Source organism: Centruroides vittatus, unplaced genomic scaffold (genome assembly GCF_030686945.1).
Source record: "Centruroides vittatus isolate TY-2023 unplaced genomic scaffold, ASM3068694v2 contig_2460, whole genome shotgun sequence".
NCBI classification, from domain to species: Eukaryota; Metazoa; Arthropoda; class Arachnida; order Scorpiones; family Buthidae; genus Centruroides; species Centruroides vittatus.
Genome location: NW_027121555.1, coordinates 45808 through 63234, shown reverse-complemented (window position 1 = coordinate 63234; position 17427 = coordinate 45808). Strand labels below are relative to the sequence as shown.

Here is a 17427-nt window from a genome sequence, read left to right as displayed (position 1 = left end):
TTGGAGATTTAAATATTAATAAAAGAAGTTAACAGTTATTTAATGTCAGAATTAAAAAAACAACAAAAAAAAAATACAAATTCTTACAAGTGTTTAAATTGTAGCTGATGTTTATATTGCCATAGCAACGCATTTAAATAGAACCTAACAAAAAAAGCAATATGGCGCTTTCCAGTAAGAATTCTTTTTCTAATTATTTTTTGACATTTTAATTAGCTTTGATATAAATAACGACATAATGAATCATTAGGAGGGGGCAAATATATTAATTACTTTAAAAATTTAATTTCTAAACGATTATCATCACTTTTTGCATTAAATTTGCCTTACTCCGCTTTACGACCGTCGTTAAGCGAGTTTAGAGGGGGTCATCAATAAGAATTATGCTCCTGATGTAGCTTTGAACTGTATAACCTTACACAAACTTGTATAATATAACAGGCCCTTCCCCTCTACCAGATGGTATATGTAAATATGCTAGGCCCTAAGCTCAGGGCCAGATTTGCACATAAGTTGCAGCTTGGGCCTCACATTTTTACATCTATCACCAGGAAAAAGGCTTGTTATATATTATAACTTAGGGCCACAAGTTTTAAGTCCAGCCCTGCAGATAGCCAACATACAAAAGGGGGCTTACTTATTGTCAGAATATTTAAATCCGTTGTAAAAACATGATTTGATTAATTTCGTATTAGTTTATTGGAATATGGATGCAAAGTTTGGTTATTTTAATTCATTGATTATGTAGATTTGTCTGTTTTCAGGATGGCTGGAAGAGGAGAACGGATTCAAATGAATTGATAAAAAATAAACAAACCTTTACAGATTTTAAGTACCTAAATAATTCTGAAATTTATATTTAATTAAAATATCAAAGATGCTACCGTGGTGTGCAGTAGAAAGGGGCAAAGTCTGAGTATTGTATACTGTGTATCAAATTTCATGGCCCGCAGCAATTAATTGATCTATCGGATCTCTGAATAGATTATAGGCCTACATGTTATTTGTGAATGACACAAAGGGACATTCGAATATAAAATATAAGATTAGTATACGTTAATTTAACTCCACCCTTCCTGTGTAAGTGATTGTGTTGATCCATCCTCCAAACATAACATTGTATTTATCCTTTCTATTATAATAGGAACCAGAGCCGGATTATCGAATAGGCAAAGTAGGCAAATGTCTAGGGCCCGGCTTCATTAGCCATTGCCTAAAAAAAAAAAAAAAAAAAGGTCAACAGCCATCCGTGCGTCAGAAGTAATCTCTCTCACGAGATCTCTCGCACATCTAGAAATATTCCTAGGGCCGCCTCTCATAGTAATACTGATGTATGGTTATGATTCATTTTCTAAATTTAAACTTATACGTCGCGACATCGCATATTCGATGTAGCGTTCAAGTTGCTCGAGTGCGAAGTTATTACAATTCAATAGTGCTTTATAAAACAGTTAAAAAGGGTGACACTACGGTGTGACTTGACCGGGTGTCACCCATGCTAGCTACGCTAATGTCACATTATATAAGATTTGTTTAGAAGCAACTTATTTAAATAGGGCCCCAATTTAAATTCTGTCTAGAGCCCGCTAGAGGCTTAATCCGGCGCTGATAGGAACATCAATATTTATGATACAAATTAGCTTTTTAATTTAAAATTTTTAAGGTAAATACCATCTGAATATTTACTACTGATATGGTGATTAAGTTCTAGTATTTGAATACTTTTTATAATTAGCTTAATAGATTAATAAACTTTGAGTATGGAGCCTTAGACAGCATTTTAAATCGATTATTTTTAAGTTTTATAAAATTACTGAGTACAGAATGAAGGTATTGAGCCTTTTATTATGAATATTGTTACACTTGTAAGTTAATATATTAAATTTTATGTATCAAAGATGGATAGTAACATGAATAAGTAAAACTTAAATGGGTTTTTAGTGTTTAAAGTCGATTTTTTTTCAATTTAAATTCATTCTGTATTCTAAACTCCCAGGCAGTGGCGTAGCTACGATTCTCCGGGCCCGATGCGAAACCAGATTTGTGGGCCCCCGAAAAAAATTTTTGGGTCTACTTTCGTGATTTTGGGGCCCCCATGGGCCGATCGTTTTTCAGGGTCCCGATGCGGACCGCACCTACCGCACCCCCTAGCTACGCCACTGCTCCCAGGTGCCCACCAGTGTGTCCAAACGACCCCGAACACTGGGAGTTCGGTCGTGGGTTTGCGCCTCGCTCGGACGGGCTGGCCAAGTGGAATTTTCCGGGTTTTCTCCACGTCTATAACCCCTCTAAATAGGGGCCAGTTACCCTTAATTAAAAGACCTCCCGGAAGGCATCCCTCCTAGGCAGCTCGCCCAAGTGTTACGTTGCCATATCTTAATAAACCAAACAAACTAAACTTTCAGATAATAACAGCGATAAAAACTTCCATCGGATAAAATAGCCTTAAATTTATTATTATTATTATTAGTGAAGAAATACTGAATAATTTGCTATGAAAAAGTCCATATACTTTTAGTCAAAAACTCAAAATCCATCATCAAGACAAGTGTTGAGAGCATAAAAGATGGAGATGGCTTACTGTATTTATTCCTTGTAAATTGCTCTAGCACGAAAAAAAAAATACAAAAACTTTATATTTTAATAGGACTGGTTTTTTTATTTGTTTATTATTATAAAGTGAAGGAAGTAAGTAAGATTCTAGCTCTGAATGAGAGGTTGCAACCCCTCATTCAGAGCTAGAATCTTACCAATATAATTATGTAACATTTTTATTATTATTCGATTTAATATGAGGGGAGAGCCTCTCTGAACAAAGCATACATCCTTAATTTGGGTCCTCCTGCTGGAAGCACGATTCGCTTCCATGTTGCCACTCAAGCGGCACAGTTTACATGAGTATTAATGAATCGTACTAGAACCACAATGGAAAATTAGGAAGCAGAAAGTTGTATGCGTGTAACCCATTGATTAATATTTATTTTTTATTTTTCTTAGATAAAAATGATGATATTGATGAATCTCTTCCAAATGTGGAATTAATTTCAACCATAGGATTTAAAGGTAATTGAAATACAGTATTTTATTATTGACTTTATTAAGAACTCTTTTCGTCCTGTGAGCATTTAGAGAATATTTTAACATGCTTATCATGAGTTTAACCAAATTCAAAATGGATGACCAATAATAAGGGACGTCCCAATATATCAGGCCAAACCGTGCATGAAAATTTATAATAGTTTAACCTGTATTCGAGTCCTGATCAGACTCTTAGACGTCTCATGAACGAGCACTAAGCATGTATCTACTATAGTGATTTTCAAAGTGATAGGTGTGCACAGTGGTGATATTAGAAATAGTTAACAAAGGGTTCGCTAGCAGAAAATTTTTCCCTGACAATCACTAACAAACAAAATGGAAGTTTTGGCTAGAAATAAATACAATACCTTTTCTTGCGATATATCTAATAATCAGTGGCGTATTCGGAACGTAACGAGCCCTGGGCGAAGACCAGGTAACAATAGTGTATTAGTGCTGTCGACCTTTTTTTCAGGCAGAGAAATTTTTCACCCCGAATGACACTGCTGATAATAGCAGATGTCATCATCTCTCAAAATACAATATCCTTTTTATTTCGCTGTCCATAGCGCGATACGTGTTCCACAGCCATCTTGTATTATCTCGCGCGCTTGAGATTGTGGGATCTCTCTTATGACTGGATCTAGTTTCAAGAACTCTTTTAAATCGATTGCGATTAAACCTCGTTTCGGTCGAGATTGAAACGGTCGAGAGAGATCGCGCCAAGACATAGTCCCCGACCTTGCTCACAATCTACATTGAAATGCTCGGTGCGAATGGGGTATAAGGCTCTAGTTTAGTAGTGTTACAGGGTATAATACGTATATTTTAATATATATATATTTTTTTTAAAAAAAACAAAACCACTGAGAAATGTTCCGTGTGTTTAACAAGGTTCGGAAAACTGAAAATTTTAACAACGGGTTCGGCCGAACCTGTGCGAACCCACTGAATATCACCACTGGGTGTGCATGTTAATAATTCGACTCTCTGAACATCATATTATTAATTTTCTGGGTTCAAATTGAAGTCAGAACCCTCGGAAAATTTTCTTGGTTGATCTATTTCGAATATGTCGGATCCACATCACCACTCGGCCATTTCCATTGTGTCCTAGTCAAATCCATGATGAGCAGGATGGACTTGTAGGTTTACTTTTAGGCATTCTTGTTTATTTTTAATGCTTTTAGGTAATGTAAAACATGGTTTGATAGTCCATCCGGACAAAATCCATTTACTGTATGGATTAGGAAATACTATTGTGATCAAGGATATTCTTCACAAGAAAGAATGTTTTTTAAATGGGCATTCAAATTCTATTACCTGTTTGGCAGTATCTAAGAATGGGAATTATATAGCATCTGGTCAAGAAACTCTCATGAATTATAAAGTGAGTTTTTAAAATATATTCAAACCCGTTCTAATTGAATATGGATTAATTTTTATAACGTTATTACACAGACTTGTGTGATACTTTGGGATTTTCATGATAGAAAGGAAATAGACAGATATACTATTCACAGAGTAAAAGTCATTTCTGTATCCTTCTCACCTAATGATCGCTATCTTTTTTCCCTCGGTGGCGAAGACGATGGAAAGTAAGTTGCATTCTTATAGATATTATGTAAGAATTATTGTTTTCTGATATATTTATATAATTGAAAAATATTTTACAGTATCGTTTGTTACAATATAGAAGATAGAAGACTTTTATGTGGTTTGCCTGCAACAACTGGCAAAGAAGGAAGAGCTAATATCCTGAAATGTGGTAACATATTCGATAAAGTATTGGTTACAGGTGGAAGGTAAATACTCACATGTAGGACCGAATTAAGTCTTTTAGAACTTTTAGAAGTCCTACGCATTTAAGACTTTGATACCCCCATATACCCCCTTTTTTTAATGCTTAATGGTTTTGTTTACACAGTTTAAAGTATGCAAAAGTTATATTTAATATTTTATTAGTGCAATTTAATTTTACATTTTTAAAAAATTTTTACAGAGAAACGTTGAAAGTTTGGCACTTAAATAACTTTAATAAGAAACTTATTCCAGAAAGTGTTCGAATGGGTTACATCAAAAGAGAAATTATTTGCCTGGAGGTTAGATTTTAAACTGTTTTCTTTATTAGTAAATAATCAATTGAGTTAAATGATAATTTTACTTTAAATGATTTATATCTTGCATAATCACGTATTTTGTAGTAAAAACCATCCATTTTTTAAATGTATTTGTCACTATCCAACAAGGTGATCATATTTACTAATCCATTTATTGTCTTCACGATTTTGTCTCCGAAAATACAATGATTAGGATTCTCAAATGTAGCCCAATACAATATTTTAATTATATAAAGGAACAACACCGGAGTGAAAATAAATTAAAACCAACAACTGTAGTGCCTTTGACCGGTGTGCTTCTCTCCTCTTTCTCTGTAAACGCGTTTTACAGAGAAAGAGGAGAGAAGCACACCGGTCAAAGGCACTACAGTTGTTGGTTTTAATATATTTTAATTATTTATAAATTAAAAATATAAAAAGATTTGATGTATATATACTGTACTAATAAATAACAAGTTATATCCATGGATTTCAGATGGCACCCCTATTCGCCTTGCCTCTTTTCATCCTATTGCTAACTATAGGACTATTGACTATAAATTATAATTAATATTCAGCAAATACACATACACTGTATAAATATATATATATATATTACAGGGGGAACTCGATAATCCGAACGTGATGGGACCGGCGTCTTTCGGATAATCCTGAAACTCTTTTTATTTGTGTTTTGGATTACTCAGCACTGTAATTTAAATCTTTATACACTACAAATATTGTAATAAAATTACTGAATTTGAAGTTAAATTAATTTATTCAAGATCTATCGTAATGTTAGGCCTACGTATATGACCTAGTTTCGCGGCGCTGTAATCGACAGATGACGTAGTGATTCCAATTACATGAAGAATTTCTTTCCGCATGTACAACGCTACACGTTCTGTTTTTATGTATTATTCTTATTATTGCAAATTGTTCGAATAATCGAGTTTGTACTGTAATAATAATATAATACTTAGATTTACTTAAACTTTGTTCTTTCGTCACCTCCGGTATACAGGCATATAAAATAGGTATCCAAGTAAAATCACATACTCAAAATCACATCATCATAAAACAATTTATTCCAAGACAATTCTTTGATATACATATTTATTATTTATTAAAGACAAAAGCAAATTTTCATACAAATGAGATGGATGTAGATGTGGACTTTTACATAAAAAATTAAATCTTGGCTGAATATTTGATACTGCAGGATACAGGGCATCTTCAACGTTTTTCTGAGTTGACCGCCATTTTGATTTTATAATCGTCGATGCAGAAAAAAAGCGCTGTACAAAATTTTACTATTGACAAATTTTCGCGACCGCCACATTTAGTTATAGATCACTTTTTGAAGTCGCGACGCGCAGTGAAAATAAAATGCCAATACAGTGAACTGTTTCCGCCCTGTGAACTAAGAAGGCCCCCCTATTTTTAGCAAACCCATTACGAGTTCAGTGGAGTAGCGAGGGGGGTGCAAGGGGGTGTATCATGCACCGGGCGCCAATCGCAGAGGGGCGCCCAAATGGTCTCCAAGACAAACTGTGTGTTTCTGGAGGGAGGATGGGGCGCAAATAAAGTGTCGTGCCCTGGGCGCCAATTATGTTTCCTACGCCACTGTATGAGTTCTGGCAGGTCCACATTTGGGCAGCCGAGTGTTGAGTGATGGGGCCCGACAGGTCGAAAAACCTGTCGGAACTCCAGAGAGGTAGGCTGCTCCCCTTAACCACTCGGTCATCCGGCCATAAATCCCGGTTTAGCGTAATGCGTACCGAATATTAGTGCTATTCGCCATAATTAAAACAGGAATGTAAAATACTTTACTGTACTTTTCAAGTTTAGTGACATTTCAGTCACCATAAAAATGCTCTGAATACTGAAGGATACCATTGGATTGGAGTTATATAAATTCACATGGAATTATTTTTCATTTATAGATCGATGCCAACGATGAATATTTGTATTGCGGTACGTTTACCGGAGATATTATTAAAATTCGATTGAACATCAAGGGCGACTATGAAGAAATATCAATGTGTCCGATCATGGTTTATCAAATGGAAAGAAAAATAAATAAGAAAATTAAAGGTGACAGCAAGTATTACCAAATGGGTGAGAATTTTTATTTTTCTTTTGAAATAAATTTATAAAGTAGCATAATTAATGTTAATTTGCCGGCTTTTGTGTATGTAACACGGGAAAGTATTGTAATCGTGTCTCAGGGTTTCTTACAAATCTCGACGTTTTTCGACCCCTGAACCCAAAAAAGTAAAAGGTCTGTTCACTTGTTTTTGTGTGTGCCCGTTTTGGCATCTATTTTGTTTAATATGTTACGATGGAATAAAGATTAAGAAACGAAATTCGGCACGGCAGCTTGTATATAACGGACATTGATGCTGTTAAATTTTGGTGGTTAAAGGTCGAGGGGATGGGGAGATACAGGGGTCGGACTTAATGAAGATTTTACTCGTTATTGGCACTTACAATTTTTTGAAAACTCGCCTCTACCCTCAAAAATTAAAGCGTTTTGTCTTTCTATAACACTTAAAACTTATTTTTTAATGAAATCTCGTAATAGTTGCATCGCACACAATTTTAACTTTGTGCTAATGTATCTTAGTGTATCTTAAACATAAAAAATACAGACTGCATGAAAATGTATACTGTACAGCATCTGTACAGTACCTGTATTTTCATACATATACTGTATGATAATACAGTATATGTATGAAAATACTGTATAGAACAAATTGAGAAAGGTTACTTACTTCCATTTTTATACATTTATATCAAATTTATCCAAAAAGAATAAATTAATTTAATGTGTTATACAGAATTTTTCAGAAGAATTATGTTTGTTTCAGGAATTCATTCCATTGTATGGTTAAAAACCAACGAATTGCTCATAGGGACGGGCGATGGCACTTTAGTTCGTGTTTATCAAGAAACCATAAATGAGCCTTTAAACATAAAACAAGGCGCTAATAAAGTTGAAGGAAAAATGGGATCTCTTACTAAAAAGAAAATGTGCTTAGCAGAAATTAAGTAAATATATTTTAATTATATTTTATCTAAATCTGTAAATCTAGTAAATTTATGAATGCTTTCAATGATTGATTTTTAAGAAACAACTTATTAAAGATGTACAGTACCTGAAGTCAACACAAGTATAGAATGGTTCTTGGCATAAATAATTGACATACCAAATATAAAGCAAATAAGCAGTAAATAGAGTAATTGCAATTAACGTCGTCATTGTTAATTTTACTGTTATACACAGACTATACAATATACAACAATATAAACTTTAGAAATGATTGCTTAGCTCTTATTTGCTGTAGAGGACTAACAGGTTAAAATTAAGTCAGCTTTTAAATAGTTTTATTTATCAGAAATTAACTGAAATTTGTCAACTTTCAAGTTGCAGATTAAGTAGGAGTATCTAATGATATCAAATAAGACATGGATTGACATACAAAATAGAAGCATATCTTTATGCATCTTTGGTGGGTTACGGATATGTATGGTGTATGAAAGATATTTTACAAGTTTCAAAGATGCTTTTTGTAAGTTTAAACAAAGGAAAAGCTGTTGGGTTAGATCATAATTGTGACTTAAATTGACGGATAACTCTCACCCTTTTTGACATTAAAACTCGGACAACCCACGGTTTATTCACAGGAAATTACAATAATTTGTTTTTGGAATGATTCATTATAATTCAATTTAACTGTTTTATTTTTAACCTTGCTTTATTTTATAGTTTTATGCAATAACTTTACATCTTACTAATTAGCTCATTTCATATAATATTAAGTTTTCAAACATTCAACAACTTATTAGAGAAATTAATAAATTTACAAAAATTACAAATTTACTTACAAATTACTCTAACTAGATACAGTATATATTATTAAATATTGTATAATATATTTTTAAATCGACTTACATGAGTATTTAAGTAATATTTAAAAAAATATTATTTATTTTTAATCAGAAAAGAAAAGATTATTGGTACAATTACAAGCATTTCATTACGTGGTGAAGGAAATCAAGTAATATTTATTTTTCTTTAAGGAATCTTCAAAAGATCTTTTAAACTAAATATTTTAAATCTGATTTTATTGTCTTTTAATTAGATTTTTATAGGGACGGCAGCGTGTCATATTTACAGGGCTAACATAATTGACTTTCAATGTGATTTATTATTTACTTGCCACGACAGTAAAATAAACGATCTAGCATTTCCTTAGTAAGTACTTGTTAATGATGTTTTTCTTTCGTCTATTATAAAAATTATAACTGAAAAGTATATTCAGAATTAAGAAAATACAATTTAAAGTAAAAAGTGTATCATCTTTGTACTTTCCACTTTAATTTTAGGTAGTTAAAGTTAGATCAAATTGAAGAAAATTTGGTAGAAGTTATATGCAGGACCAGACTTAAACTTGTGGCTCTAAACTATAACAAAACAGGCCCTTATACCTGCTACCAAATAACGATAGAAGTAAAAATTTGAGGCCCTAACTATAGACTCATAATGCAAGGTCCTAAGCTACAGCTTGTTTAATATGCAAATCTGACCCTGTTTACATAAGTTATAACAGTCTCAAAGCTTTATAAATTGGATAAAGAAAACAGTGAGACTATTATATATATATTTTTTGTTATATTAAAGGTTTAAACATAAATTTATTTATTATATGAACTAAAAAACTAAGAAACATTTCTAAATAACATAATTTTTTAAAATATTTTATACCAACATATATAAATATAAATAATTAAGCAAATTAAATTATTTAATTTCTCTAAATAATGCTTTTGAGAATTAAATTTATTGAGAAATTAAATTTTGCAAAAGATATATTTCCGGCTTTATTTTTCTGAAACCGCATTGTATCATTTGTTGTTTATTTTTATGTGGAACAGTTCTACGTAACAACAATGCAGGCGTTTTATTTCTCATCTTTATTTTGTTTCCATATAAAAAGGGGAAATATAAGGCATGCAGCGTTGTTACAGAGTACTGTTCCACATAAAAAGAAATGGTAATGAGATAGAATTCAATATCTATAATTTTGAAAACATTTGGATGCTTTGCATTAAGTGTTTCACTCAGCTTTATTAATAGTAATTGAAATTTCTTCAATTTGATTTTAAGATAAAAGAATTAATCTTTGATATTGAGAGATGAGGAATTTGTCTCTAATACTACAAGGAGAATTCTTTATATAGATATTAATAATAAAAATAATCAGTTATTACTTGATAAGCATATATTGCACACGATCTATTATAGTATGCAATACCATAGAGAAGAATGTATGTAAATCACATCAGGTAGTATTCTCTGAGTTGGATATCCAACTTAGAGAATATTTCCTGGTAAGATGCACTGTACAGTACATATTCAGAATTCTTCAGGTTTGAAATATGAGGAATTTTAATTGGCAAATTTAGAGTTTCGTTCATATGTAGCATAATAAACCTCATATATTCATATACTATATTCACTGGGTTCATGTTTTGTCAGTCAAAATATTCATTATAGGAAGAATTGCAAATTAGAGAACCTGTACATTAACAATATTTAACTCTTTAGGAGTTCAAATCAATCTATCATTTTTGTTTTATTGCTTTTGTAGATGAACAGCATGAATTTATATCATTGAATAACTTTTAACATCAGAAATGTAAGGAAATGATAAATTTACAGTCTCTCTATCTAATGATTATAATCTTATAATTATCGTAATTAAATAATTTGAATTTGTATTTTTGTTTTAACTGAATAATTATGTATAATGTCTCTTAAATAAACTTCATTTAACTTTTAATATAAATTTATCTGTTCAATGTACAGCAATTCATCTGATGTATTCGGTACTTGTTCTAAAGAAACAATTCGAATATGGAATATAAAAACTAGCCAAGAACTTTTGCGAATAACAGTAAAGAACATGGTTTGTAATGCTATGTGCTTTTCTCCAAATGGACAATGTATTATTAGTGGTATGATTTTTTTCTAGTTATATTTTTTTACATAATGATAATGAGAAACAGACTCAAACATATTCAAGTCCACATTCTGAGATATGATTATTTAATTGCAAAACAGAACTCCGTTTTCAAAGATAATTCTATATTTATACAAATTTATAAAATATGCAAGGTTATTTTGTGTGTGTTCTTTAACAGAATTTATTTGCTTTTATCTAAAACTATTTAGAACTATTTGTCTCAAAGTTTTTTTCTGAATATGAGAAACATTTTCAAATCATTGTTTCATCTTTAGCTGGTTTTATAACAACAAAAACTTGGCATTGACAAATCAGAATTCTATGTTTGACTTTGTTTCTTGTCTTCATTGGATTATAGAGTCATTATGTCCTGGTTTAAGTTGATTGTTTTTAAATATCAGGATGGGATGATGGTAATATAAGAGCTCATACTCCAGAAACTGGAAAATTATTATTCATAATTCATAATTCTCATAGTAAAGCAATAACTGCAGTAGCGATGACATATGATTCGAATTTCATTATTAGTGGTGGTGGTGAAGGAGAAGTACGCTTATGGAAAATATTGCCCAATAAGCAGGTATATTTTAATGGTTTTAGTGGTATCTTAGTGGTTCAATCTTAAAGAAATTATTTATTGTATTTCATTGTTAATTGAAATTTTTTATTTGAGAATTATTTAATCCATATTGACTTATATTCAATCCCTATTAAGTCTCTTGTAACATCAATGAAGGAGCATAGAGGTCCAGTTTCGTGCATTCGAGTGCATAAAAACGAGAAAGAATGTGTAACTGCCAGTACAGATGGAACTTGCGCTATCTGGGATTTACAAGACTACAGAAGGAATCAGATTATATTATCTCATAGTATATGCCATGAAGTGTGTTATGGCGCAAAAGAATGTCAAATTGTTACTTGTGGTACGAATCGAAAAATCGAATTCTGGGAAGTTTATGATGGTTCCAAAATAAGAACTTTGGATGCTTCCAATCTAGGATCAATTAATAGTTTGGATGTTACAGGGGATGATAAACATTTCGTAAGTGGCGGAGAAGATAAATTATTAAAGGTAATATATAAAATAAGATCTAAGATTTATATAAAAATTAGTAACAAACACTACATAAATAGTAATTAAATAAATCATATTAAAATATATTTTGACACCTTAGTTTGACACAAAACAATAATACTGAAATTCCAATTGACATTCAAAATATTAAAGTATCTGTTGCATTTGCTGTAAGAAAATGAAAGCAAAAGGTTAAATAAAAAACAAAGTTACATTTCTAAACTTACACAAATAACTATATGAAATACATCATTATCATTTCATCTTCTTTGCTTTTAAATATGGAAGGTATTATTTTGTGCTGCATGAAATTTCTTCTTTATGATAATATAGACTAACTTAAAGACTGTGCACACAGGGGTTTTGTGGGGTTAATCTCTTCCAATTAGGAAAAATTCAATAAAACATATATTTTTATATAACTTATATTTATTTGTACTGGTTCAGTTCCTCCTTAGTGCACTATATTGGTCACTCTATATACATATAAAAATTAATAAACTACATTACAAAGAGAACTTTCTTAACACCTCATTCTTTTAAAAAGCCTGTCTAATTTAGTACATTTGAAGTTCATTCATAGTATAAATAACAAATCTATATATATAATCGACACGAGTTGATGATGATGATCAGCGCAGAGCCCAAACGGTAAGGGGTTGAAAGTTGAAATTTGGTACACAGTTAGGGTACGTCACGAGAACGCACACTAAGAAGGGATTTTTCGAAATTCCTCCCCACAGGGGAGAGGGACAGGATTAAGTCTTAACACTTCCATCAACAATGGAAATGTTAAGTAACAATGTAAGTGTTAAGTAACAATGGAAGTGTTAAGTAACAATGGAAGAGTCAACAATGGATGTGTCGCGTAACAATGGAAATGTTAAGAGCACAAATGGTTAGGAGTTGAAAGTTGAAATTTGGTACATAGTTAGGGTACGTCACGAGAACGCACACTAAGAAGGGATTTTTCGAAATTCCTCCCCACGGGGAGAGGGGCAGGATTGTCTTAACACTTCCATCAACAATGTAAATGTTAAGTAACAATGGAAGTGTTAAGAGAAAGTGAAGTGCAAGGCTCAGATGCAGTTTTTTTCGAAATCAAACATATTTTTAGACCTATCTAAAACTTCTGTGATTAGTCTGGAAACAGGAGGACCCAATTCTTGCATTCTGTGAAAACGGGTAAGATTGACTACAACGTAATAATCTTAATATTCGCTAAAACGGTTAGCAGTTGAAAGTTGAAATTTGGTGCACAGTTAGGGTACCAGATATAAGTTCCAAAGTGTTAAGTAACAATGGAGAACAAGAGAAAGCAACATGCAAGATTACAGGCGCTGGAAAAAAAAGAAAAAAGAAAAAGAGTAATATGTTGGAACATATTCGATTTTCAAATTTAAACACATTAGTTCAGTTTTTCTCGACCTTTCTTCTTTAGAACATTTGATGAAAATCGAAGGATATAATCAGAACACATCGTGAAAATCAAACAATATTAGAACATTCGATTTTCAAATTCGACCTTTCTTTAGAAAAACTTAGTTTGTTGATGAAATTACTCTTTTTTTTGTGACTATAATGTAATAATCTTAATCTTCGCTATCGTTACTTTTGCCCGAGCTACGCCGGGCCTACTTGCTAGTTTACTTTTTTATTTATGAAAAATTTTACTTTAATATTCTTATTCCTTCCCAACTCTTACAAACAAAAAAATGTTTCAATGTTGGTATGAATATAATAGGAATATTAAATTTTTCTGAAAATAAATAATAAGCTGCTAATTAGTAAGTTTTGGTCCACACATTAAGGCTTTAGGTAGACCAAGTGGCAACTCAATGCACAATCAGACTATTCTAAAGACAGGAAGGCATCTCTGCTCATTGACAGCATTCTGTTAACATTACTGGTTGTATACCCAACAGTACATGTTGGTAATTGCCAACTTCACCCGTGTCTCAAACTAGCACCGATTTTAACTCAAAGAAGGGAAAATTCTGAACCCCTATAACAGTTTCATGCCCTCTCCTTGGAGCATTTGCATACCATTACCTTACAGTACTGCAGATATCTGTTTCAATATCTAAGATTTTGGAATGTTTGTAATCATACAGGATGTCTGAAAAGTTACTGCACGGTGGAAAAGGTTTAAGTAAAGTTTTTGGTACGATATTGTAGTTTCTCCTACAGAAGCTAATGCCAGAAATGTCCTCTCAGAGGCTCCAAAATTCAGGAAGCAGGCATCTGGAGACTTTGTAGGTCAGATTCCATGAGAGATTATGCAATTGGAAAAGAAATCTTCCAAAAACTAGAACATCTGTGAGTAAGTAGTAATGCCATCTAAGTGAAAATGTGAGATATACAACTTACAGGTCTTGTATGCAATGACATATGTATAACTTTATCGTCATTACAAATCTCTCACTGCACAGTAACTTTTTGGACACCCCATATAAAATTTATTATAAAAATAATTTATTTCTATTCACATATTCATCCTAGAATAGTGATTTTATTTAAAAAAATATATTTTATTTAGCCAATGTCAAACTGGATATTTTTAATGCTACATTTTTATTCAATAAAAAATAGGTATGGAAATACCAAGAAGGTATGATTTCTCACGTTGGATGTGGACATTGCTCGACAATTACAAAGGTTAGAGTTTCGCCAGATGGAAATTATATTGTGAGTACGAGTGTAGATGGAGCAATATTAATATGGAAGTTCCCAGAAAGTAAAATATGACTCTATTCTAAATAAATTATAACCAAAAAATTATATTAAAAATGAAGAATGTGTTTTATATAACAGAATTTTAAATGTTTTATAAAAAAAAAAAAATAATATTTATTAACTTCCTACAAAATTCATTTTCATTATTAATGTAATTATCTTACTGATTTTTAAAATTTTAAATAAAATATAACTACTAATTGAATTTATAAAAAAGAAGCCAAACTTTTTGACAAATTTTATAAGATATTTATTAAAGCATCAAAACAGTTTATTATAAATTATTACTTTTTTATTTAAAAATGTCTCTTAGTGCAAAAAATACATTAAGCATATGTAACTAGGATCTCAATAACTACATGGGCATATTCAATGGACATATAAGAAGGAGTATGGCCAAATATGCTCCTTTGTAGGGCCTCATCTCTCGCCTCAAAAATAACTGACTGACTTGACAAAAACAAGTTATTGAGAGAAGCATGATGTGAGTTGCTGTTTCCTTATCCTGACAGCTAGATAAACATTAAGGCATTAACTTATCACTCTGGGAGATCTAGAATCAAATCTGGGCAAACAATCCCCAGAAATTTTTGTCAAGCTCCTCCCTTGCCAGGCAGTCACTGTGTTGTGGGCCTAGCCAAATCTGCAATGGTATCACTAAACAGTGGAGAGCCAAATATATATAATACATATACAAGGTGCATCTGAAAAGTTTGGTGAATGGTCCCATAGTTGAATAACTGTGCTGATTAGGATGTTGCGCTCATGCAGACGTAGTGAGAGACTTGCCAACTAATGCTCCCTAGCGTCGAAATCACGACAGTTAAACGGAAGTGCACACAACAAACAATGCAACACAGTCAGTGTGAGAAAGAGTGTCACTGCAAAATGGAGCAATGCATGAACATCAAGTTTTGCTCCAAATTAGGCAAAATGGCAACAGAGACACATGAAATGTTAGTGAAAGTGTATGGTGTGGAAGCAGTGAGTAAAAAGTGTGTTTTTGAATGGTTTAAATGCTTCAGAGACAGAAAGGAAGATGCTGATTGCCTTTTTTGACAGTAAGGGCTTGATCCATCATGAATTTTTACCCAACGATACAACCATCAACGCAGAATTTTACAAGGGAGTTTTGAAACGGTTGCTGAAACGCATCCGGATGACTTCGGCCACAGTTGTACCAGAGTGGACAGTGGCCTCTGTTCCATGACACTGCCTGTCCGCACACTGCGAGCTGCGTACGGCACTTCCTCGCTACACACCAGGTGACAGTTCTTCAACACTCTCCATATTCTCCAGATCTGGCACCTGCAGATTTCTTCTCGTTTCCCCGCCTCAAAGGAGTCCTGAAGGGCCTATGCTTTTCCAACATTGCACAGATCCAACAACGTGTGACAATGGTGCTTCGTGCGATACCGAAAGAAGCATTTGCTCACAGCTTCCAGCAGCTGTACAATTGATGTCAAATGTTTGTTGTCACTAATGGCAATTACTTTGAATGCCAGTAAAGGTATTTTGTTTGTATCTCGTTTCCTTTATTTTATGAGACCATTCACCAAACTTTTCAGATACACCTTGTATATGCTATGCACTACTACTTTATTTCTAAAAGCTAAGCTAAAACTCTAGTGTATTTTACTGTGATGTATTTCTAAACTTTATTTTGAATTAATCTTACTTAATTGTACTATAAACTAGTACACGAAAATTTAAATTCTCTTCCCTTTCTGACTTGTGGAGGATTAGTGACTTCTTAACTCTAAAACATTTATAAAAATGAAGTAGAATCAAAAATCAAAAGGTCGAAAAAACAAACCAGTTTCCAACAAAGAAATTCTTTTTATTACTGTAAACTTTCCCCTAATTCTTTAAATAATTATTTTTTAGTATATAGTGCAGAAATAGATGTATAAATTAAAAAATTACAAATCATTCTTTATAGCTCTTTACTGATTTTATAAAATCTAAACTAATAATTTTCAAGTTATAGTCTAATTAATGGAAAACTGTTATTGAATTACTGAAATTAAGGGACAACAAATCTATCAAAACTTGTCCGAAATTGTCAATGTTGCTCTTAATCTTATTCTTAAAAATCAAAAAATTTTTATAGCTCACATACGTAATAAACAACAATCTGCCAAATTATGTATTAGGCTGTATTTTGGCTAATAAGTAGTTAGTTATAAAATATAAATATAGGCTATATATAATGCATGTAAAGACTCATCCTTTACCATTCAGTTGCCCCCTAGAGGATTTGATCCCAGGATCCCCACCACGTTTTAGTCCCGAAATTTTCGGGATTAAGTTTTCCTGATCCGGAGATTTTCGGGATTGACATCATTTTAAAAAAGTTGCAAAATAGACTGCATGAAGCGAAACGTTCAGTGCGAGTGCTCTTAAC

At 32.2% G+C, this 17427-nt stretch overlaps 1 protein-coding gene across 2 annotated transcripts; it reads left to right on the top strand.

Moving 5' to 3' along the window:
• The first annotated feature begins 119 nt into the window (after positions 1–119).
• On the top strand, positions 120–15225 carry LOC136971319 (cilia- and flagella-associated protein 52). Of its 2 annotated transcripts, none has more exons than XM_067265773.1 (14): positions 120–174; positions 2998–3063; positions 4269–4468; positions 4540–4676; positions 4755–4846; positions 5134–5180; positions 7124–7298; positions 8051–8231; positions 9184–9241; positions 9326–9438; positions 11053–11201; positions 11611–11789; positions 11925–12281; positions 14877–15225. In XM_067265773.1, exons 1-14 carry the CDS (start codon positions 162–164, stop codon positions 15030–15032), a joined length of 1923 nt encoding a protein of 640 aa, XP_067121874.1. In that variant the 5' UTR covers positions 120–161; the 3' UTR covers positions 15033–15225. The 2 variants fall into 2 exon arrangements, with proteins under 2 accessions (XP_067121874.1, XP_067121873.1); XM_067265772.1 differs by having other exon boundaries at positions 4755–4883; positions 5081–5180; positions 14877–15224.
• The last annotated feature ends 2202 nt before the right edge of the window (positions 15226–17427 follow it).